This window comes from Sceloporus undulatus, chromosome 3 (genome assembly GCF_019175285.1).
Source record: "Sceloporus undulatus isolate JIND9_A2432 ecotype Alabama chromosome 3, SceUnd_v1.1, whole genome shotgun sequence".
Taxonomy (NCBI): Eukaryota; Metazoa; Chordata; class Lepidosauria; order Squamata; family Phrynosomatidae; genus Sceloporus; species Sceloporus undulatus.
The window spans coordinates 5,973,462-5,998,869 of NC_056524.1; the positions used below are offsets into that span (position 1 = coordinate 5,973,462).

General features: G+C 42.6%; 1 protein-coding gene across 1 annotated transcript in view; it reads right to left on the minus strand.

Annotated features, from left to right (window-relative positions):
• The window catches only part of MAP6 (microtubule associated protein 6), a 56,708-nt gene that overhangs the window by 16,703 nt on the left and 14,597 nt on the right, over window positions 1-25,408 (minus strand). Inside the window, 3 exon segments of the mRNA XM_042459841.1 lie at window positions 4,352-4,521; window positions 4,523-4,555; window positions 8,472-8,685. Of these exon segments, the coding sequence (XP_042315775.1) occupies window positions 4,352-4,521; window positions 4,523-4,555; window positions 8,472-8,685 (417 nt within the window).

Genomic DNA, 25,408 nt, shown 5'->3' on the forward strand with positions numbered 1-25,408 from the left:
AAGCAAGTGATTGTGGTGTTTATTTTTTTTATCTTTTTTTGCAAAGCCAAGTGGGGCTGGGGTATAAAACAAGCTGTGGTAAGGCCTTGTAGCACCGTTTTGCAAAACGAGGAAAGAAAAGTACAAGAAGAAGGTACAGTGAATAGGACCCAAATGAGCAGACGGAAGGCAAAAAATATTCTAAAGGACATGGGGAGAGAAAACAGCAAGCAATTGTTTTTGTACATGGGATCAAAAAGAAATGTGTTACATGAGTTTGTCAAGATGCACATCTTGATTTAAAAATGGAAAATAAATAAGTATATATAAACCCCAAACAGACCTGAATTGTTGGTTTGAAGCAGTAAGGTTGGCATCCAACACAGTGAGAGATTCCAGATGTGTGATGGTTGTTTTGGAAAGAGACACTTGGGTGTTAACCAGAGAGGAAAAAAACAAAGACGCTGCTAGGCATCTGTTGTGTCTTCTACAACCCAAGAGGCCTTCCTTCATTTGCCTAGAGTGCAGTTCCCACAGGGACCTTCAAGGTGGGCAAAGTAGCATCCTGCAGAAAGTCTGAGTAACCCTTTTTCATTCCTGCTCAGGTACGTGTTGAATGGAACTCAAAACAGACAACAACCCATATCCTATTGTCAATCCCAACTAGGGCAGACCTACTGAATTTATGGAATTTAACTACATGATGATTCCTCATTCATCAGGCCTACTCTAGTTGGGACTAACCAATGGGATGCCAGCCGATATGTTAAGACGGTTCGCTGAGATCCTGGATTGTCTGCTCCTTCTTCTCCCTATGTGAAGAATTCACCTTCTTCTTGGATCCCCCACAACATTGCCATTCAATAGACCTGAGTGGATAGGGGGCAGTGAAAGAGTATCTGGCTATATTCCTACAGCCAGCCACATAATGACAAGGGTATTCTGAAAGTCCTGAAGGATGGTGCCATTGTCACTATGGGAACATAGCAAGATACTTGTTGATTCCCGCCTCCCCAGGCCACAAAAAGGGTGACCCCTAGAAGAAGGTGAGCTCTTCCTTTGGGTAGGGTCATTGTGCAAATAGGTAGTGAATGCCTCCCTCTGCAATGACCACAAAAGGACACACAACAGAGTAAATCAGTATTACCCATGTGTGTGTCAAGAGGATTTCAGTCCACTGTGTGCATTTTCAGTCAACTATGTGTATGCAACGGGCCCGATTCCTGCTACTGAAACAACAATCTCAACCAGTAGTGGGGGGGTCCTATGCAAGGCAGTGGCAGCTGGTGGGTGAATGCACTCTGGGCTTCATTCCAGATTTTAAAAGAGCTATCCAAGGGGCCAGACCTATTTGAGGGGGCAATACCCAATACCATGGACAGCTCATTTTAAACTATTTGAAAACCTAAGTAAATTCATCACACCCCTCACACAGCTGCCACTGGCCATCACTCATGCAGGGGGTGGGTTCATGGTTTCTTCCCATGCCACTGCCTGGATGAAAAATCTCCCCTTCCCTCCAGAAGTTGCTATTTGCTCCTAGGAGAAGTGAGGGAAGGCTTCTACTTTCCTGACTTGTTCTCATTCCTGCTTGAATTGTCCTACCTCAGCTCAGATACAGGGCAGCAAGCTGGGCATGTGAATGGGTAATGTAGCTATGTGGTTGTTGTTATTTTGTACCATTATCGGGGGCTAGAAGATTGAATGCAGCAAACTCTTTCTTATTTCCATCCCTACACATGCCCTCTGTGCACCCCCAAATTAAAATCAATGGCATAAGAAAGCAGACTTTTCTACTTCAGTGGAAACCTTGGGCCCTTATCACACAGAGGGACTTACATTGCCAAAATGTTGCCGAACTGCTTCAGAAGTGTGAAGGTGGGATCATCCGGTGCACTTCTAAAACGTAATTGAGGCTTCCCACTTTCCTTCCATCGACAAAGCGTGCGTGGGGAAGCCAGGAGAAGCCATTTTTTGGAATAACGGGATATCCCATTATTCAAAAAATGGCTTCCCCGTGCATGTTTCATAGACGGAAGGAAAGCGGGAAACCTCAATTACGTTTTAGAAGCACGATGGATGAGCCCACATTCGTGCTTCTGAAGCAGTTTGGCAATGTAAGTCCCTCTGTGTGATAAGGTCCTTGCTCAGGGGAGGAAATGCAATGGAGAGATGGTATAGCAGGCTGCTTTAATAAAACTGCTATTCGGAAGCTGTGTTTGAGTAGACCAAACCACCGTTTTACATTTGGGGATTCCAAGGTTCAGTGGCAGGTTGAGCTTGGTAGAGGAACAATCCTCCAGGATTTTGAATACAACCCCCTTTGGATTGTGGCCCAACTCACTGAGGCCCAGTTCTCCTTGAATACGTCACGGATGGAAGCGGCAGCATCTCTAAACATTCTGCACAACCCTCTTCAGAGCTGGAAAGACTGTATAATCAAGCAATATCCATGCAGTGCATTTTCCAACAAAAGCATTCTGAATAGCAAATGAGCATTATGGATCAACCGATGGCGCTCTTCCACAAAGCATGCGGAAAAAACAAACAAACAAACAATGCATCACATTTGCAATTATTTCTACACCGCTGCTTCCTGACGGTTATTCCTGAATTCCTCTGGAGTGTTGGAGGTCGGTAACCTCCGCACCCACCACCCTCCCTCCCTCCCTGCGCTTCCCCTTACAAACACGCAATCCTGGCTACACTTCATACTCTACAGTTCTAATACAGCTACACATGGAAATACACCACGGAATTCATTACACATACTTGATAGTTCAAAAGCGTTCAGGCACGAGCCATAGAGAACACGTCACGCACAATGCACTACGATTTGTTTCTTTTTTGCATTCGGTTCAGTTAAATTAAGCCAACAATATTTGCTACCCCTTTATCATACAGCTCCCCACCCCCACCCCCACTTCTTAAAGATATGTTCTCCTAGCCTGGCATTCTAGCAAATGATATTTCTGCTTGTTTCTCAACTATCTCCAAAAATGGACATTTACTATTTGAAAAATTCTCATAGTCGAGAGAAAGAAAGAAAGAGAGACAGAGAGAGAGAAAAGAAGAAGAATTTACAATTTTCAAAGGTTTCTAGGGCTCCTTTGTCCAACATCTCTATACCAACCAGGTCCCTGACCTTCTGTCCCTATCCATCCCTAGCTGTCTTGCTGTTGGTGCGATTTCAAAAACTAACAGGCAAATTGGGGCCAATCAGCAATTAAATATAATGGGCTACATTCCAACTGTCAGTCCCATCTACCCTTGACTTAATGAATCAATGGGACATTGATAATTCTTAGGAAAGTTCTAGCAATTCAACTGAGCTATTCTACTTGGGTCTTATCAATGCCAACTTTTTTATTTTTTCTATTATTATTATTAACATTTATTTATAGAGCACTGTAAAGTTTGCACAGCGCTTTACATAGTAAGGGTAAAATAAAATAAGTTACATGTGTTGGCTACCTCACTTGTTACGGTGGAGAAATGGGGGGGGGGGGAAGCAACAGATGAAACCTTTTTCCTCTGTGTGTGTTTTCAGTATTTGGGACTGCATTGTTAGAACTCACTTAAGTTGAGTCTCAAAGCATCTTTCTAAACTTCAGATGATGCTGACTGCTTGGCAGAGTTCAGGGTGGAGGGGGAGACATTTTGAGATTACAAGTTCCAGCCATTTGATCACCGTGTTCATCAAGGAATTTAGGACTTGTAGTCCCTCAAAGTAACTTCTCTAAATTCTGTTACTTGGAAGAGATGGTGCATCACCAAAGGGGAGAGGGAACGACAAAATATGCATAATTTTTAAATACACTAATTGACATGAAGAAATGCCCATGTAGAAATAATTTGTATAAGTTAGATAAGAATGCAATGCCTTATCAGCAGTTTATGCTGGCAGTTTATGTTGCTGAGGCTGCCAGGAGCTTCAGTCCAGCAACATCCCAGGCATAGCTCAAATTTAAAAAAATCCCTTTGCCATAAAGTCCTACCTTCGAATTCTGCCTCTATCCCTTTCCTAAATAATTCCTAGTGCCCATTTAATAGAAAACCCCTGTAATCCACTATGCTTCTTCCTGCCTCACTTTCCTTTCCTTGTTCTTTCTCCATTTCCAACCCCCTGAAATTCGGCTTTCTAATCCTCCTTAGAAATCAGACTGAAAGAGCCTCTGATACAATCAGGACACAAGCAGATTAGAGGCCTCTAATTAATTTTGTGGCCTTTATTTTGAAAAATAAAATAAAGGAATGCCAAAAAAAGAAAGAAAGAAAGAAAGAAAGAAAGAAAGAAAGAGGGGAGTGGGGAGAGAAAGAGAATAAGAGAGAGAGAGAGAGAGAGAGAGCAACTAAGTGCAGTGAAATTTACTCTTTCGCCTCAGCCAGTTTATTGTTCAACTCTTTGCTCTTCTCCTTGTCCTCGGCTGCGTTGGCTCCGCTGGGACTCTCAGTGGTGCCCTTTTTCTTTGACGCCCGGCTGGATGCCATTTGCTTATCTTTGGCCTTTTTCAGTGGTTTATGGCTTGTGGTCGTCTTTTTTTGGTTTAGAAGGCTGTGGGCTCGGCTTCTCCACCTGGGCAGACGTGACCGACAAACCACACCGACGCAAAGAGAAATACGCACAACACACAAGGAGAGGTGGCAGTTTAGAGAGGAACGCCCAAGCGACACAAGAAGGTCATTTACTGTACTCTTAATGAGTAGATTGTTACCTGCCTTGAGTCTCGTTTTTGGGAGAAAGATGGGATATAAATAAATATAATAGTAATAACAATCATCATCATCATCATCAAATCATAATTCTGTGGTTCTTAACAATCAGTCACATAAGCCAGGGGTGAGCAAAGTTGGACATATGGGCCACAGGACCATTTGTTGACCCCCTGGGGTCAATTTGGTTTTGCAAAATGCCCTTAGTGTAGCTGAATATTATCGCTCACATTTTGCCGCCGATGCTGCCTCCCACCTAAAACCCGCCTAAAACCCAGCTAGAAGCTGCACTCAGCTGGCTGATTTGCAAAGCCAGGAAGCTCCTGACTTTGCAAATTGACCAGCTGAGCTGGGATTTAGATGGCTTTTAGGTGAGAGGCAGCATCGGTGGCAAAATGCAAGCAATACTATCTGGCTGCATTCCGGAAGAGGAGTCAAACCGGAAAAGGTAAGCTGGGTTTCTTTTAGCTGTGAGAAAACCTCCAGAGTGACTTCTGCTCACTTCCTGATATTAGAAAAAGCCATCTCCTGAGTGTAAAATGGGCCGAGAAGGCCCAAAAACATGGTGAAAATGTCCCTTTTGAGTCGCCCAGAGGGCATTTGGGAGCACAGATAGTTTTGATTATTTTTCGCATGGGAGTAGTTATGGTTTGTGTGGCCTTCCAAGGTGTTCTGGGAGACAAATGTAGCCCCCTAACCTTCCACCCTGCTTAAGCAGACTGTGAAACGGGGCTTGAAAGCATCCACATAAACACTGAATGGTTGAGATCCTACATTTGTGTGTGGCTCTGCATGGGCAGTTCTGCTTCTGTACAGTGTCTGGCCACTATCAAGACCCAAGAAGGGCTCCTGAGGCTATCTCTTACCATTGGGAAGTGAAGGAGCAGGGAACTGATTCCTACCAGCAGCTGGTCTCAGCTTGGTAGGGGAGAAAAATGAGGGTAAAGTATGCCTCCTTTTTCCTTCCCCCAGGAGCTTAGAGCAACCAGGCAACATACAACTGCCCCTGTTGAGACAGCTTCACTGGTTACTGGTCCATTTCTGGGCAGAATTCAAAGCACTGATTATGACCTTTAAAGTCCTACATGGCTTGGGTCAATACTCTCTGAAAGACTGTATTTCCCTGTATGAGCCTGCCCAAGTTTCAAGATCTTGGAGAAGTCTTTCTCTTGGTTCCACCACCATCTGAAGCAGGACATGGGGGGAACCTTCTCCATGGCTGCTCCCACGCTGTGGAATTTCCTCCCATAGCAGGTTCACCTGACCGCTCCTCTCCTTTCCTTTCACCAGCAAAGACCCATTTATTCAGGCAGGTCTTTGGCTGATAACTTATGTGGCAAAATTGCTTCAACAAAGCAGAGTTTTTATCTGTCTTTAAATTTTTAAAAATCCTTTTCACTCTTTTAACTGTGTGTTTCCTTGTTTTAACCCCATGTTTTGCAAAGGAACTGTAATTGGGTTTTTTTTAAACTTTTGCATTGATAGGTTTGTTTTTTTTAAACAGTACAGTGATATCCATTGGGGTTTGGTTCCAGGATTCCCTGTGGATACCAAAATCCATGGATGTTCAATCCCACTAAAAACAATGGATGGTAAAATGGTGTCCCTTCAATAAAATGGCAAGATCAAGGTTTGCTTTTTGGAATTTATAGATATTTTTGGAAAAGTTTTCAAGCCATGGATGCTTGAATCCATGTATAAAGAATTTGTGGCTACTTGGCTGACTGTTCTCTGTTTTTAAATAATTGTAAGCTGCCCTGGATCTAGTATAAGGATAAAGGCAGGATACAAATAAAATAAAATAGATGTCATGATTTAAAATGCCTCCCATCCCTCTGGCAAGAAGGAGCACAAGCAGGGAGAGAAAAAGGAAGAGAAGGGAATTCAGACCATGAAGTAGCAGCTGGACACAGCTGGGGATGGAGAGAAACAACGGTTCACTGAAGGATGAAATGCAACCTTCCTTTCAGCTGCTACCTTCATGTCTAGACTGCATCTCCCTCCCTTTCTTCCCTATTGTCAAGAAGAAGCAACATCAACTACTTACAGGGCTTGGCAGCTGTCTGGGGGCAGTTGTGATGGAACACAAGGGCAAGAGAATGGCCCCTTGCACTCCATCCAAAAAGGGACTTACACTTGCATTACACAGAACCATCCTCTTTGGCTGCCACATACATCTCCAGAAGCTTGAAAATCTCCATGTAGCTTGGGTGCCAACTATCTGAAAGATCCTGTCTCCCCATATGAACCTGCCAGAGTCCTAAGATCTTCAGGGGAAGGCTTTCTCTGGGTCCCACCACTATCATATGTTTTCTTGGTGAGGACACAAGAGAGAGACTTCTTGGTGGCTGCTCCCAAGCTCTGGAACTCCTTTCCACAGGAAACCAGGCTCACACCCCTTCTTTGCTCTCCTTTTACAATGCAAAGAGGCTTTTTTTTAAGTGGCCTTTAAATGTATAAGTAGGTGGGTTTTTTTAAAATTGGGGATGTTTTATTTTTCTTATCTTATTTATTTAGTTTCATTTCTATGCCGCCTTTCACACAGAAAGGGACCCAAGGTGGCTCACAGATAAAATTGTTTAAAACTGTACAATACAAATATTAAAGCAATTAAAGTCATACCAGCTAAAAACAGTATAAAATGACAAAAACATACAGAGTTAAAAATATATAACTGTAGCACACATCCTATATAAAAGCCTCCCTGACATGATTAAATACTAAAAGCCTGCATGAATGAAAATGTCTCTGCCTGCCGCCTGCCTGTCTTTTACATTTTTGGTTGTTTGTACATGTTGAGAGTCCCTTATCTGGAATGCATAGGACCAAACGTGTTTTGGATTTTCCTCCCTTATTTTGGAATACTTGCGTACACATAATGTAATATCTAGGAGATGGGACCCAAGTCTAAACACGGCATTCATTAATGCTTTGTATACACCTTATACACATAGCCTGAAGGTAATTTTATACTTGGTATTTTTAATAATTTTGTGCATGAAACAAAGTTTTTATACACTAAACCATGACAAAAGCAAAGGTATCACTGGAGTATTTTGAATTTTGAAATTCCAGATAAGGAATAATCAACCTCTGAAAGGATTTTAATGTTTTTATGAGGTGATTTTAATTGTTTTTACGTTTTATGTATTGTAAACATTTTTAATTTACTGTTTACAGAAATGTTAACAGTAAACTTAGAATTAAAACAGTTAATTTACTGTTTACAGAAATGCCTCCCAGAACTGTGGTTTGATCCTCAGAAAAGGCCACCTAGATTTATTTTAAAACTAGAAGCACCACAAACTGACCCCTTGCTTTGAAACTGCACTATTCCAGGAAAAGCCTCCTGGGAAAAGCCTCCCAGAAGTGGGGTTCATCTCCCAAAAATGCCTCCCAGAACTGTGGTTAGACTCCCAGAAAAGGCTGCCTGGATTTCTTTTAAAACAAGAAGCACGAAGAACTGACACTTTGTTTTGAAGACAAATTGCTCCTGAAAAGTTTCCCAAAAGTGTGGTTTGACTCCCAGGAAAGCCTCCCAGAAGAGTGGTTTGGCTTCAGAAGATATTGGCCTACAGAACAGAGAGTGAAACCATTTATTCCATTTGACATGGAATGGATGCACTAACCTGCTTTCGTCTAACCACATAAACAATCCATACTGAGCAACCGCAAGGAATTTTCCTGAATACATCCTCTTTCATTTTGCATTTTTTAAAACCAAAAGAATTATACCATAGATAGATCACATTTCTCTCCAATTTCCCTATCTTCCTTACCCTTGAAGGTTCCACATAGGGCTCACTGTAGAGGCTGCGTATCCTCCTGTGTTCAAGGAATTTGTTATCCGTTGGCCAGGGCTTAGCACCCTGCGCGGTGAATTGGGTATTGTAGCTTGTTCGGTGATTCATCTTCTCATCTGGAGGCTTGTACTGAGACTTTGCTTTGATGGATTTCACCGGCTTGATGTCCGTCCATGGTCGGAATTCATTTCTGGGGAAGGGAAGGATTGGTGAGAATGCAGAATTAAATTTAAAAATAAAAAAGATTGGTAGGAAAAGCTCAAGATCAGAGAAGCCCAAGTTGCAATCCATGGTAACCAGAACAAATTTGCCAGTCTTGCCAAGGATACTGGCGAAAAGCCTGCTAACACACATAGGTTGCCAAGTCTTCCAAAGTTTGTGGCAACACTTGGAAGTCAATGGGGGACCAGAAGTTGGAGTCTAGTCTAGTGCCAACAGGTAGCAGAGGTGGTTCCTATGTTGCAGGGGAGAAAGTGGATTGTCTCAGGGTTTTCATCTAAATCAGTGGTGTGCAAATTTTAATCCTCCAAGTGTTTTGGATTTCACCTCCCAGAATTCCTGACCATTGGCCATAGTGGTTGAGTCTTCAGGGATTTGAAGTCCAAAACACTTGGAGGAGGAAAGTTTGGGCATCTCTGCTCTAAGCTTTAAAGGAGTTGTCCGAGGTCTTCAATTTATTTGGGGTGAGGGTCACAGCACCAAACTGTTAGGCCAAAATCCTAGATCATGGGTTCTGGTTGTTGCTGTGGTGTGCCTTCAGTTTGTTTCCAATTTATGGCAACCTTAAATTGTTTTAACAGCCCTAGTGGCACAGTGGTTAAATTCCTGTACTGCAGCCACTCACTCACAAACAGCAAGATTGCGAGTTCAATACCAGACAAAGGGCTCAAGCTTGACTCAGGTTTGCATCCTCCCGAAGTTGCTAAAATGAGTACCCAGCTTGTTGAAGGCGATTAGCTTACACTTTGTAAACCATTTAGGGAGTGCTTAAGTTCACTGATAAGCAGTATAAAAATGTACTTGCTATTGCTATTGAAATCATAGGAATTTTTCTTGGCACGTTTTAAAATAATAGAATCACAGAGCTGAAAGAGACCGCAAGGACCGTCCATTCCAACCCCATTCTTCCATGCCGCAGGGCACAATCAAAGCACTCCTGAAAGTTGGCCATCCAGCCTTTGTTTAAAAGGCCCCCTGACACAGTATATTCCACTGTCCAACACCTCTTACTGTCAGGAGGTTCTTCCTAATGTTCGGGTTGCATATCTTCTACTGTAGTTTTAAAAGATTTGTTCAGAGGGGTTTGCTGCTGTTTTCCTTTGAGGCTGAGAGAGTGTGACTTGCCCAAGGTCACCCAGTGGGGTTCCAAAGCTAAGTGGGAATCTGAAACCTGGTCTCAGTACAACACTCATACCACTAGATCAGACTGGCTCTCATCCATCATGCTTGCTTAGAGCAAATCTACACTCAAATAGCTATGCAATGGTTACACCAGTTTTCTACTGAATACCAACACTGTGCAACCAATATGTGGCAGTGTGCCTGCTCATTACCCTTTTGTTCAGTGGAAAATGTGCACTGGCTATTTCTGCAATCACAGTGAATCAAGGAGGACACTGAAAGCACTGAAACATGATTACACACCATCCATGTATGTGCAACCACACAGTTGGAATCCTGTTGGTTAGTCCCAATTAGACTTATTTAATCATTTGTTTTATAATGATTCAGAGGCCTAAATAGCCTGAAGGCCTCAGATCCCATCTGGTTTCAGAAGCTAAACAGGGTTAGGCCTGGTTAAAAGGCCTAAACCTTTTTACCAGGTGATGTAGGCTATATTCAGAAGAAGGCAACCCACCTTTGGGTATTCATTGCCAAAGAAAATGTTATGAAATCCATAGTTTGGCAGGTGATTTCTATTACACTAAGAATCAACATACAGGTAAACCCACTGAATTCAATGGAACTAACAATAGGATTTAGGCTCATGTAAAATGGTTACTCTTCTGAAACTCTGTTCATGCAACCAAAGAGTGAATATGTTCACTGCACAATGGCTAAAAAGGTACAATGGTATGGTCAAGGGAAATACAGAGGGGCATTATCAACAACCAGATTCCATGATTAAAGTTTGGACTAAAACACAGAGCAGATTCACTTCCCCACTGACACTGAGACCTAGGGATAACCCCTTTATGATGTCATAAGGTCTAGCCCTCTGACGATGTTATAAGGATGATGTCACAAGGGGCATCCCCTTGTGTTACACATAATACATTAAGCATCAACCAGAGTTCCTCAAAGTACACCATTCAAATAAATGACACCAAATCTAACCACATAAACATTTCTCTTGCTGTGAGTTTCCTCTTATTTTCTTTGAGAAAGGAAGATCTAGGCCCTGAGATCTGCCAACGCTAATGATAACATTCCCCACGCACAATTCATCTCTGGAATATCTTGGGAGTGGAAAGCTTGGGCATGCTCCTGGGACTCAGGCAGACAAAGAGTCCATGGTCACCAAAGCAACATCATCCCTCACTTAGTAGAGAGCACCCCAGAAACTCCAAGCAAGGCCAGGGAACTTTGGACATCAAGACACTTTGACTACAGCTACAATAATTCCTTACCATCAGCCAAACTGGGTAGGGCTTCTGGGGGTTGAAGTTCTCTGGTGCTTCAAAGGATACTACCACCCGTCCCCAGGTGAGAGATTATGTAGGATGTTGTTGTTTTTCCTGGGTTAAGAGGGCTCACTTTTTCAACCCCTTGGCTAAGATCCTACATCAAGCAGGCACATCCAGTAATAGTGAAGGCACAATATGGACCCCATTTCAGCTGCTTACGAATAGGGATACAAGGGAGATACAGTGCAATTCAGAAGACGTTGTCATGGCCAGCCAAGAGGAGGACAAGGAGGAGGACGTGGCTCCTCGGGTGCAAGAGGATATTGAGGCTATACCAGGTCCCAGTTCTGCCCTGCCAGACCCCATCCCTGATCTTCCAGCCCCAGTGGTTGAGGCTCAGCCAGACCCTAGCTCTGTGGGGTCCCCTCCAGATGCTCAGCAGCTTAGTGTTGCCTCTGTGGAAGAACAAAGCATGGAGGTTCCTTCCTTTAGGCAAAGGAGAGCTGAGAGTTCTTGCTTGCGCAGATCCAAGAGGCTTGCAGAGAGGCAATCTGCAGATAAGTAACAGGTGGCACAAGGGAGGACGTCTCTCATTTAAGCATCTGGAGAACGCCGACCCCTTTGCCAGAGTTTATTGTAGTTCCTTCATTGTGGTTGCTGTCGGCACTGGCTCCGTGAACGCCATGCTCCTTGATTCCTTGTCTGCCCCTAAACTTTTGACCTTGGTACAACTTTGACTACTCCAAACCTTCTGGCTTCCCTGACCTAGGACTGAACTGGCTTCCGTGACTTCTGGTATCCTGACCCTGGCTTTCGTTTGTGGCTTGCTTCTCTCGGACTATAGAAAGGTCTGTAGACTGTCTCTCAGCTGCCTAGTTTGTTTTCCTTGCTGAGCCATCACTATCAGCGTGTGTTTGTGTGGGTGCTGGCAACATTCCCGGACAGACGTAGAAGCAGTTGGTTTCAGCTCCAAGAGAAAAAGAAATGAGAGTGTGCTCACAGATGGAGTGTACCATTCATTTTCCTTCCCCAAGGAGCCTAGACCAATTACATCTTCATCTGAATTATTTCCCATCCTCCTTTCCCACTGGTAAGCCACAGCAGCAATCCATTTTAGGGTCTGACAGCTGCCAGGGAGAGGTTTTCTTTCTTTTTCTTTTCTTTTCAATATTTTTTTTATTTTATACAAATTTCACATGAGGCTTACTCAGAAAAAAAAAACCCTCAGGAAATGCATATACATATACAATACATGGTTACTTATTCAAATACATATGGTATTCTTATCTACAATTATTTCAATGTTTCTTATTCCATTTTCCATATTTCATCTTTCCATGTTTCTCCATTATTCTGCTCTTCATATATTTCCCTCTTTCCTATACTTTATACTTATTACCTTATGCTTAATACTACCTCCTTTCCCTGCTTCCACTTTCTACTTCTTATCCTCTACTTTTCCTTTCTTCATTATCCTTTCCTTGCCTGCATTGCTTTCTCTCCTTCCAACTATCCTATCCCCTCTAGGGAGAGGCTTTCGACCCTGCGCCCCATATAAAAAGACACACATACACACTAGCCACACTTGGGTGCAGATGCATCAATAATAGGATACTTCCCCTAGTTTTGAGGCAATACTTGGGCATTCATAGCTGCAATATTGGGCTTTTAATTGCTCAAAAGAAGCATCTCTCAGAACTACCAAACTTTACAGAATGTCAGAACGTGGGAAGAACCATGGTGTACGGGACCAAAGATCTAAGTAGAATCATAGAATCCTAGAGTTGGAAGAGACCACAAAGGCCATCCAGTCCAACCCCATTCTGCCATGCAGGAAATCTCAATCAAAGTATCCCTGACAGATGGCCATCCAGCCACTGTTTGAAGACCTCTAAGGAAGGAGACTCCACTACACTCCGAGGAAGGAGTTTGTTCCACTGTCGTACAGGCTCTTACTGTCAGGAAGTTCCTCATAATGTTGAGGTGGAATCTCTTTTCCTATAGCTTCCATACCTTGTTCCGTGTTCAATTCTTGGAGCAGCAGAAAACAAGTTGCTCCCTCCTCAATATGACACCCCTTCAAATATTTAAACAGGGTGATCATATCATCTCTTAACCATCTCTTCTCCAGGCTGAAAATACCGAACTCCCTAAGTCTCTCCTCATAAGGCATGGTTTCCAGACCCTTCACCATTTTGGTCGCTCTCCTCTGGACACATTGCAGACTGTCAACATCCTTTTTGAATTATTGTGCCCGGAAATAGTCTCACATTCTGTTGACAGAGCAGCCACCTATTAGCTCATAGGAAAAACACCAGCTGGACCTGACTGCATCTACATTATCCTTCTCCGCACCAACTAATATACAGAGACATACTGCCTTAGGTGTTGTAGGTGACATACAACCATTATAACTATGAGTTATATCTGCATTCTAAGCTCCAGAAATACATACACTTCTGAGAAATGCTAATTGTTAGTTATAGCACTATCCTCAGCCCCAGAAATCCATGCACTTCTGAGAAATAAATCACAAATCCTTAGACATACAGGAGGCAAAGACAGAATTCAACCATGACTTGCGGGGTTTCGCCAACAAAAATACAGAGAGGCTTCTAACCATTTTCATGCCAAGGACTGTTGTTTGGACCTTATATCCGCCAACCTCTATGTTGCAATACTTCTATCCAACACTGATTTCATTGCAATAGCTAAGTCTCGCACTGCTTATTAAGTCAAAAGTGTGACTGTTGCTTTTATTCAATACTAAAGAAAAGAAAGATGTGATATAATAGTGACTGGTCATGGAATGGTGATTTCTATGTAAAAGCTGGACAGTAAAGAAATCAACTCTTTTGAAACATGGTGCTGGAGAAGAATTCTACAGATGCCATGGTTTGCTAAAAAGACTGATAAATGGGTCCAACAGAAAATCAAGCCTGAACTCCCCCTAGAAGCCAAGATGACTAAACTGCGGCTATTGCACTTTGACCATGTCATCAGAAGACATGATACGCAACAACATATACAACAACACAACAACAAAAAACAAAGTATTTCAAATCCTGGTCCCAAGTGGTTCTTTTAACTTGTTGTGTGAAAGCTTCCATGAAGAAAAAAGAAAAACCCATTCATTTGAAAAATGGGGTATGCGCCTTCCACAGCAATAGACCCAGCTGATCAATCTACTTGTCCGTTTATGAGAGTGACAGCCATCAATGGGTCATCTAATGCTGTGGCCTTCCCCCAGGGGGGAAACGTAGCCATTAATTAAAACCCAGCAGCTCATTAATATTCAACACACACTGCAGACTAGCAGCAAACAGCTTGTTAGTCATTGAAGACTGCCCTAGAAACACCGTGAACGTTAGGGCTGCAACTAATTGGCAAATTGTACCGGCACAATAATGAATTTTCTTGGTATTCAGAGAGCAAAGTACAAGTCTCCTGATCTGGAAAGGGAAATTCATCAGCAGAAGCAAGCATCTGCTGAATGGTCTAGGATCTATGGATCAGGGCCTGGTAAAGTTCCTCTCTCTCTCTCTCTCTCTCTGGACTATAGCTCCCAGAATGCCCTGCATTACAACTATGGAATTGCACTGCAGAGAAGTAGAATATAGAAACTGCTGATATAGATCATATTATTTTTTGGCAAACTACAGTGCTGCTCTGGCAACCAGGGTTTGATCCCAACTTGGTGACCTTAGACAAGTTGCATGTTCTCAACCTCCAGGGAAGGCAATGACAAACCTCCTCTGCACAACTCTTACCAAAACAATTAAATAAACAAACAAAAACCTATGATAGGTTCGCCATAAGTTGGACATGACGTCAAGGCACACAACAACAAGTGCTGTTAATCTTCACTTATGCCATTTTATACAAGGGACATCATTTTATTAGCCATTGTATTTAATGGGTCATGAACATCCATGGATTTTGGTATCCATGGGATGTCCTGGAACCAAACCCCAGCAAATATCAAGGGCTCACTTATTTCTCCACTGTGTTCAATCATTTAAAACAATATTTTCAAATTGTGCACAATGACATTGAATGAACATGGGCCTTTTGACTCAGAAAGAAAAGTCCAACTGCTCATGCATGCACAAGACACCAACAGCAATGCCATCTATCCCCCTCATGTGCTGCTTGTGAGCATCCAGGATCATCTGGCTGGGGAATGACTTTCTGGACCTTTGTTCTGAACAAGGAGGGCAATTCTTAATGGGCTTAATCTTGAGCTCCCAACAGTTCAATAGCCTACTTTTCCCACTGGGACCTCCTAGTGATGTCTGGGCCAAATGCAAAAAAAAAATGAAAAAGAGGAGGCCCAGCTGAGTATCAGAAGGGATGTGCTGTTTAGTGCGCCTTCATTAAAAGCTTCATCTCGTGAGCATCGTAAAAAGATAAAAGGCGTATGAATAATGTAACAAGTAAGCGTGAGCAGCTAAGAATAAATGCAACCCACGCAGAGTTCCACAGTTGATAAGTGACCAAGAATCTCTTTGCTTCAAGTCCCACTAAAAAAAAGAAGAAGCAAATGTAGGCATGCTGGCAGCAAAAGGGGAAAGAAAAATTCCAAAATCCACATTTGTGTTGAACCTTGATTGAGCCAACCACAAAGTAAGCCTAAGTTAAGGCATATGGAGGCCCCAGGTAATGCAAAGTTTAAGAGCAGAAACCAAAACAGTATGTAGGAGTATAAGCTCAAAACAGTGATATCAGAATCATATACTTGGTTAGTCTCTTTTTAAAAAATTATGTAATAAAATACACATAAATAAAACATATCAAATGCAAAGAACATAAGATGTAATTGCATAAATACCTAGGCTGCATCTGCACTGCAGGAATAATCCAGGTTGACACCACTTTAACAGCCATGGCCCAAGGCTATGGAATTGTTGGATCTGTAGTTTTGTGAGCTGTTCAGCCTTCTCTGTCCGACAGCTCTAGTGCAACTACAACAAACTACAATTCCTATAATTCTATAGTATGGAGCCATGGCAGTTAAAGCGGTGTCAAACTACATTATTTCTCCAGTGTTGATACAGCCCTAGAAAACTAGCTACTGTACTTTTGTTAGACTAGCCACTAAGCTAAACTACATTAAGATATGCACAAAAATGCTAGAAGTTGAGTTCTTGCTTTCTTATTGATGGCTTAAATGTATAATTAAATACACCCTTAAAAAAGTTAAATAAATATATACTTCTACTACATTTCTAACTAACAATGATATTTTCAAAACTGACACATCTCATCTTCTCACCTCTTTCACACAGAAGTTGCAAAAGAAAATCCCACTCTTTTAGAATTGGTTAGGCTCAAGTAGAGTAGGCCCATTAAATGAATTGTGGATTGGTGAGTCAACATGTAAGCAAATCTCATTGATTTAATGGGTCTGCTTTAGTTGGAACTACAAGTAGGTTTCAAGCTGAAGTCCCTGGTTGTTGGTAGCTTCCATGATAGGAGGGTGTGGAATTATTGTTATTAGTTGTAGTTATGCTTGTTATTATATTTTTATTATTTACCTCATTAATATGTTGCCTTTCCCCCAGACCAGAGAGGGACCTAAGGCGGCTCACAAAAAGAATGCACTAAAACCAAACAATAACATTTTAAACATAAATTTAAAATGCATCATGATTGGCTATAAACAGTATAAAAATATTTGAAAGTAAGCTGTTGTTGTTGCGTGCTTTCAAGTCATTTCCAACTTATGGTGACCCTAAGAAGAACATCATGGGGTTTCACTAGAGGCATTATACCAAATTCATGTGATTGATTTGTTGCTCTTGCTGCCTGGAATAAATAAAAAGGAAACACTGAGAGTATTCAGGTTGGTACACCCAATATTTAATGAAATAGTTAAAGAAATCCCATACTGAGGATCAAATATAGATAGGAATGGTGACTACAGTCGGGAAATAAGAAAATTGGGACTGGGAAAGGAAGCTATGAAAGAGCTAGAAAAACTACTGAAGAGTAAAGATTTACAACTCAGCACAAAGGTTGGAATTGCCCAAGCCATTGTATTCCCCATCACTATGTATGGATGTGAGAAGTGGATGGTAAATGAAGCAAACAGAAGAAAATCAACTCACTTGAAATGTGGTGATAGAGAACAGTGCTTAGGATACTATGGACAGCCAAAAAAACAAATAAATAATAATAAATAAAAAATTTATTTATATACCGCTGTTTCTGTGCAGATCACAGTGGTTTCCAACATGAAAAAGTATAACAAGAAATAGCAAAAAACAACATCTATCCCCAGCAAAGTGCAAACCAAACAAACCGATGGGTATTGGAACAGATCAAGCCAGAGATCTCCTTAGAAGACAAGATGACTAAACTGAAGGCTGATGTACTTTGGCCATATAATGAGGAGGCATGGAACACTGGAAAAGTCAATCATGTTGGGAAAGGTAGAGGGCAAAAGAAAGAAAGAAAGAAAGAAAGAAAGAAAGAAAGAAAGACCACATGCCAGATGTATTGACTCAGTCATGGGGAATCAGGTGTGAGATTGCAGGAATTAAGTAGAGAAATGGAAGAAAGGAGTTCTTGGAGGTGTCTCCTCCACAGGGTCACCATGAGTCAAGGTTGATTTGGAGGCAGATGACAACAAAACATCAACACCCAATTGCCCCATAAAAAGTAGACACTATTTGTCATGAAGGGCAATGGAGGAGTTAAACTATTAACTTTCTTGGATCATGTTCAGCTTGGATCAGGTTTACATTGACTGAATGAAATGGCCAAGCCCTCTGATACCGCAGCAGCTACTCAAACCCACAAGATAGAATTCCAAGATGTAGCCGTGTTAGTCTGTAGAAACAGTACATAGAGAGATCTTGTAGCACCTTTGAGACTAACTGAAAGAAATTGGCAGCATGAGCTTTTGTAGACTTCAGTCTACTTCCTCAGATGCATCCACAAGATGGGAGCGTCAAACCCATGGGATTACAACAAGTGTTCCTCAAGCTACAGTATCCACGACATGAAGTAAATAAAATAAAATAAAAGTAGAAAAATCAGCAAGCCATGTACCTAAGACAGAGCAAAGACAGGAAATGGCACATAGAGGTCACATACAGCTCCCAACTGAGCCCACTCAGACATAACCTCAATTAAGTACAGTGGCTCCTCCACATTTGCTGGGGTGAGGGGTGAAGGACCCCTGTGAATGTGGAAAAACTGATTTAAAAAACCACTTTTTTTTTCCTAAGAGAAGACCACCTCTGTAGTAATCTCCAAGTCCAGTGCAGCTCTACAGTCAACATCTGCCAGAGGTAGGGTTGCCATGTCCCGGGGGGTGGGGGTGGGACATTCCTGCTTTTGGACCGTTCTGCACGGTCCCGGTCCGGTTTTGGGTCTGCCCCGGCGCTCCCCGGGTTTTGTTAGGGCGCTGCCATGGCAGCGCCTTTAGCCGCTCTTACTTACGGCCGCTCTTCCTTGCCGCTGCTGCCGCCACCGGCACCAATGTGGCTGTTCCATCCCTCTTGCGGCCCCTCTTGTGGCCGCCGCCACCGCCGCAGCGTTCGCCGCAAGCCCGCAAGCCCAAAGACTTCTGCGTGGGCGCGCGCAGGGCTTGGTGGGAACCTGGAGCTCCTCTGGTTGTCTGGCTGGCTGGCCAATAGGGGAACAGCCCACCCCCTGCTTCAGGAGTCTGTGACTCCTGGCAGGGAGCAGGGCTGTTCCAGCTCTCTGCCCCTACTGGCCGGCCATCTTAAAGAGGAGGAGCTCTCCTCTGTTTACTCCTTGCGGGCCGGCGGTCAGAGGGCAGCGGCGAGCAACCGGGGGCAGGGGACGTCAAGTGCAGGCAAGTGGCTAGGAAGCGGGGGCATGGGGGGGTAAGTGGAGGCAAGCGGCGAGGAAGTGGGGGCAATGGGTGGCAAGTGGGGGAGTCAGTTTGCAAATGCCCAAATGTGCTTTGTGTGTGTTTTGGAATGGGGAGGGGGTTTGGCCAGAAAACGAAGAACATTTCTATCATCTGTCTAGGAATAATGCCAAAATGTCCTCCATTTTGATCATGCCTAATAAACATACATTTATAGTAACATTTTTTTAAAAAATCATCAATTTTTTCGCATGTCCTCCATTTTAAAAAAGTGTGTCCTACATTTGTCCCGTTTTGGAGGTCCGGACTTATGGCAACCCTAGCCAGAGGTTCATCACAGAATCATGCTGGAGGACCTACAAATGCCTAGAGAAGTGTTTTCTCCAGGAAATTCTAGGTTCTCCAACACTCTATGGTCAACTTCTGACAGAGTTGTGCTGGAGGACCTAGAGTTTCCTAGACGGAACATATTATTGGCAGGATACAGTCCGCCCAAAAAGGGCAATCTGCCGCCACCCTTATTTCCACCAGCAGGAAGCCTCAGCTGCCAAATGGCGAGGTTTCCCGGTGGTGGAAAAAGAACCCGCAAAAAGCGGGTTCTTTTTGCGTTGCGCTTGTGATGCCCGAGTGCACAAATGGTGCACAAACCCCCTCTGAAGAAACTTGCCATGAAAACCCTGTAATAAGGTGACCATGAGTCAGAAATGACTCGAAAGCACACTACAACCACAACAACACCTATCTGGTAGACCATATCTCCCCATATGAGCTTGCCCAGATCCTGAAATTCTTCTGTCAGTCCCATCACTTTCATAGGGCAAATCTGATGGAAAAGATAGAAGACAGGGCCTTCTCAGTGGCTGCCCCTAGACTTTAAAACTCCTTCCCTAGGGTCCCCTCCTTGTTGTCCTTACATTAGCAAGCAAATACTTTTATTTTTATTTTTACAGTATTTCCACAGGCATTTGAAAACTGAAAGTTTTAAAAGAAAGGGCTTTTAATAGGTTCTGCTCTATTTTTAACTGTGAGTGTTTGCCTTTGAGTTGTTTCCAATTTATGGCAACCCTAAAGCAAACCTATCACAGGGTTTTCTCGGCAAGGGGTTTGCCACTGCCGTCCTCATGAGGCAGAGAGAGCCTGTGATTTGCTCAAGGACACCCAGTGGGTTTCCATGGCCAAGCCAGGATTTGAGCCCTAGACTCCAGAGTCCAATGTTTGAGTCCAACACTCAAACCACTGCATTACGCTGGCACACATTTTTAATTGTACTGTTCTTCAATTACTTTGTAATATTTATCATTGCATGTTCTAAATGCTTTCAATGTGTCTGATAGTTTAATTGCATTTTAATGTTGAACTGTATTGTACTGTATGCTACCTTGAGTTCCAGTCATAGGGAAATGGTGGGATATGACAAAAACTACACTTTAAGAACCATACTGCCTTTGATCGTGGAGGTAATAAACAACAAACATCAGTGGCCAGTGGCCATCAATAGTAGAATTCAATAGATTCTGCACATATGTCCATTTTCTGCATGTGTTCCATTTGCACAATTCTGATTGCAGTGCAAAGTTTGCTTAATTTCTTTGTGTTTAAAACACATAGATTGAGGCTGCATGTACACTCCAGAATTAATGCAATTTAACACGGCTTTAATTGCCAAGGCTCAATGCGGTGGAATCCTGGGATTTGCAGTTTTGTGAGCTACTTAGCCTTCTCTCTCAGAACACTCTTGTGCCACAACAAACTACAAATCCCAGGATTTCACAGGATGGAGCCATGACAGCTAGAGCAATGTCAAAACTGCATTAATTTTGCAGCGTGGCGGCAGCCACAATTGATAAATGTGACTTATTTTCACTAACCATAGTTAAGATTGGAGAGCCAGTGTTGTGTAATGATTTGAGCATTGGATTACAACTCTAAAGTCCAGGATTCGAGTCCCTGTTCAGCCATGGAAACCAGGTGGCCTTGGGCATGTTATACTCTCTCAGCCTCATTTGCAAAGGCAAATGGCCAGTGAACAAATCTGGCCAAGAAATCTCCATGTTAGGTTCACTGTAGGGTCGCCACAAGTTGGAAACAACTTGAAGGCACACGACATCAGTTAAGATTAACCACAATTTATGGTTTGGTGGACACACTTCAGCCATGTTTAAACAAAAACAGAAGTAGATGCAGTCTAATTTTGATTCAACTGGGTCAGACAGGGTAGCCGACAACCAAGGAAACACCTTTAAATGGGCTTCTTTCTCACTTAACCCCCCTTTCCCTATACACTTGTGATTATTTCATAGAAAAGGATCCCTGCTCTCTAAACAACAAAATCAGTCCTGCCCCAAACCACTCTAAAAACACCCACAGCATCCCTTGGGGTCCCAGGGGTGTCTGAAAGGCAAGATGTACACATGAGGAGCAGATGGCTAGGCTGGAAAGCTCTCCAATTAGCTGTCCCTAGATGAAAGATGAAGGTTTCATCTGCACTGCAGAACTGATGCAGTTTGACACCACTTTAACTATCATTTTTGTTGTGTGTGCCTTTCTTCAAGTTGTTTCGGACTTAATGGTGCCCCTAAGGCGAATCCATCATGGAGTTCCCTTTGCAAGTTGTTCAGAGGAGGTTTGCATTGCCTTTTGCTATGGCTGAGAGCATATGAGCATATGTTTGGATGGCTCCTAGGATCAGAATCCGTAGATATGGAGGACCAGCTGTAATTCACAGAATGCAGAACAATGAAAACAGATGTGGTTCCAGCAGAATACAGAGACATAGGCTGCCTCTGCACTGCAGAACTAATGCAGGTTGACACTGCTTTAACTGCCAAGGTGCGATGTGATAAGGTTCTGGGCTTTGTAGTTTTGCAAGATATTTAGCCTTTTCTATCAGAGATCTCTGGCGCAACGAACAACATAGCATTGAACCATGGCAGTTAAAGCGGTGTCAAATTGTCTTAATTCTGTAGTGTAGACACAGCGTGTGTGACTAAAACTGGATGTAAAAAGTGAGGTCAATTTGCAGTGTCACCGAATAGCAAAGCATCACAGTCCAAAGGTCTACAATGCGAAATGAACAGTGGACTACATCCTTGTTCAAAATCAATGCAAACTGGGTTTTGGTTCTGAGGGTCACTTCCAGAGCCTGTGAAAGCTACTTTTCTTGACTACAACATCTAGGACATTGAAGAAAAAACAACAACCTCCACTTCCATTTGTGCAAAAAGTTGTTTTAATTCAATGTCTCTGGTACAAAAACATTGGAGGATTTAGTTTGTGACCAAAATAAATCAAGATTTATATCTCTGCTGTTGAATTTGAACAAATCCTTCCAGAAACAGATGCTCAGTGAACACTTGCTAAATTTAGTCTAGTTATAAATCTATTATCTCTAATGCCATAGAGATGTAATAACAAACTATTTCAAATGGTCTAATTCAAACAGTTGCTAATCTAGTCCAAATTGTTATTTGACAGCTGAAATCTAACACTAAACTAGGGCCTTATTTCCACTACCTTTTAAATCAGATTGTGAATCAGTTTAAACCGCTTCAATTGACCTTGGTTCCCAATTAATCCGAATCGCTGAAGCGATCCTGAGAGGGGGGCATGTGCTAGACCCATTTAACCTGCGTCTTTTTGACGCTGACTTTTTTCCTGCTTTTTTTTTTTTAATAAATTGAATCTGTGCAAGTGAGAACCACATGCAGATCAGAATCGATTCAAATTTCCCCTTCGGCTGGCTGGAACTGAATCATTTTGAATTGCTTCTTTTGTGAATGAGAACCACAAGTGGACTATTTTAGAGGGGGGAAATGTGATTGCGGCAAATGTAGTGGGAGAAAATGCCACTGGGACAAATGTAGTGGGAACCACGCTCTGCTGTGGAATTGATCCATCGATTCAGATCGCACACCGATTTACTTGTAAGTGGGAATGGAGCCTATGGATGCCTGTGAATATGGGGCCTGTTCATGCAATCACAGAGTTGGAAGAGACCTCAAAGAACATCCAGTCCAACTCACTGCCATGTAGAAACACAGAATCAAAGCACCCCCAACAGATGGCCATCCAGCCTCTGTTTAAAAACCTCCAAAGAAGGAGACTCCAGCGCACTCCAAAGCAGCATCTTTCACTGTCAAACAGTTCTTAATGTCAGGATAATAATAATAATAATAATTACAAGATTAAAAACAGTACAAATAAAACATAGAAAATTGTTACATTAAAACAGAATTAAATTATTACAATACTAAAGCATATTGCATAAAAATAAAATATAGTTAAAAGGGTAAAGGTGTTTAAAATACTTTAAAACAATGAACATCCAGCCTGTTCTTTAAAAACCTGCTTTAAAAGCCTATCTGAAGAGGAACGTCTTAGTCTGCTGCCAGAAGGCCAACAAGGAGGAGGCCTTGGAGAGACGGTCCTCTCCTGAGGACCTCAGAGCCTGGGCATGGTGGTTTCCAGGCCTTTCACCATTTTGTTTGCCCTCCTCTGGACACGTTCCAGCTTATCCACATCCTTCTTAAATTGTGGTGCCCAGAAATGGACACAGGATTCAAGGTGAGGTCTAACCAAAGCAGAAGAAAGTACAGTGGATCCTTGTTATATGCTGGGGTTTGGTTCCAAGATCCCCCGTGTATAACAAAATTTGTGTATGCTCAAGTCTCATTAAATATAATGACATAGCAAAATGATGTCCCTTATATAAAATGTAAAATCAAGGTTTGATATTTGAAATTTATACTTTTTTTTGAACATTTTCAAACCGTGGATGCTTAAATCTGTGTATAAAAAATCTGAGTATAAGAAGGGCCGACTGCACTATTTAACCAACAGCCAACACTTTGTACCTTGGCCGGAAACTAACTGGCAGCCAGTGGAGTGATTTTAATATTAGTATAATTTGATCACTATTGGATATGATCATATGGCTACTATATTTTGAACTAGCTGAAGTTTCCAAACTTGGTACAGTGGTAGCCCAATGTACCACACACTGCAGAAGGCTAGCTTCACTGTTACCAGCACGTGCAGCACCACCTTTACGTCTGCCAACTCTAGCAAAGGATACAGCTGCCTAAGCTCATAGTAGGCACGCCTGACTACAGCATACCTGCAGAAGTTGAAAATGTGACCTCTGAGGACTACAGTTCCCAGAATTTCCCAGCCTTCACATCATATTGCTTTGCGATGCCACAACAGACAAATCAGTGCATGCTCCAAGACATGCACCTGATTGCTTTCTATAGAACAGCAAGGAAAACCTCTCAGACAGTTCCACTGGAAGGCAAAGATATTTCTGTCTACAGCCGCTTGTTCGAAGTAAAACAGCTTATGGATCTTTCAGGGAGATGCTAATCTCAGCAGAAAACCCTGCTGAGTTGCTACTGTAATATTTATTGATGTAGGAGGAGGTGGGGCAGGGTGGACGTCAAGAGGGAAAGACCGTAATAATTATGGGGCAGGAAAAGCCATCAGGATAATTTAAATCAGGCCATCTCTCACATCCATCCATCACTGGGCACTTTCTATTAACATTATAATTGCCTGATGCCCCTGGAGACTATGGGAAGGAAGAAGCAAGGACTCTCAAGGTCATCGCAGGCAAGAAATCAATAAGGGATGCTAGTAAATTATGCTCATCATGATGTTGCATTTGCCCAAGGATTACTATTGAGAGTTCCATCCAGCCAAACCCCCAAGTAATTGGATACATTGCATGCGAATGAACCATCTTCTGATAAAAGAAGATCAATGCAGAAGTTGTCAAGATTCTTGGTGCATGTCAAAGTGTCACTGGGCCTAGTGCTCCTTTCATTCTGCCTGGTGCTTTATTCAAATATTGAGTTAACAAAAGCTAACAAGTTCAGGCCACCCTTTTTTTCTGACCCTGACAGAGCCGACTGAGCTCACAGGAAGAGGATCGACTTATTTAAAATATGGAGCTGGAGGAGGGTCCTGCAGATCCCATGGATTGCTTTAAAAAAACCAAATAGGTCCTAGAACAAATCAAGCCTGAACTCTCCCTAGAAACCTCAATGACTAAAATGAAGCTATTGTGCTTTGGGCATATCATGAGATGATATGACTCATTAGAAAACACAGTGATGCTGGGGAAAGTGGAAATCTGTAGTAAAAGCAGAAGACCACATCAAAAGTGGATGTTGTTGTTGTTACCTGCCTTTTACCTATGGAGACACTATGAATAAGAAACTTCCAAGTCTATCTATTATCAGCAGCCCTGGTCAGATCTTCCAGTCTCAGGGCAGTCATGGCTTCCTTGGTTCTCTCCATCTGGAATGCAGTTTTCTTTTCCTAGTACCTTCTACCTTACCAAACATTATTGTCTTTTCTAGCGAGTCACATCTTCTCATGATATGGCCAAAGACCTACCTGGAGTCCCACTGTGGGAGAAAGGAGGGATATAAATTTTGGAA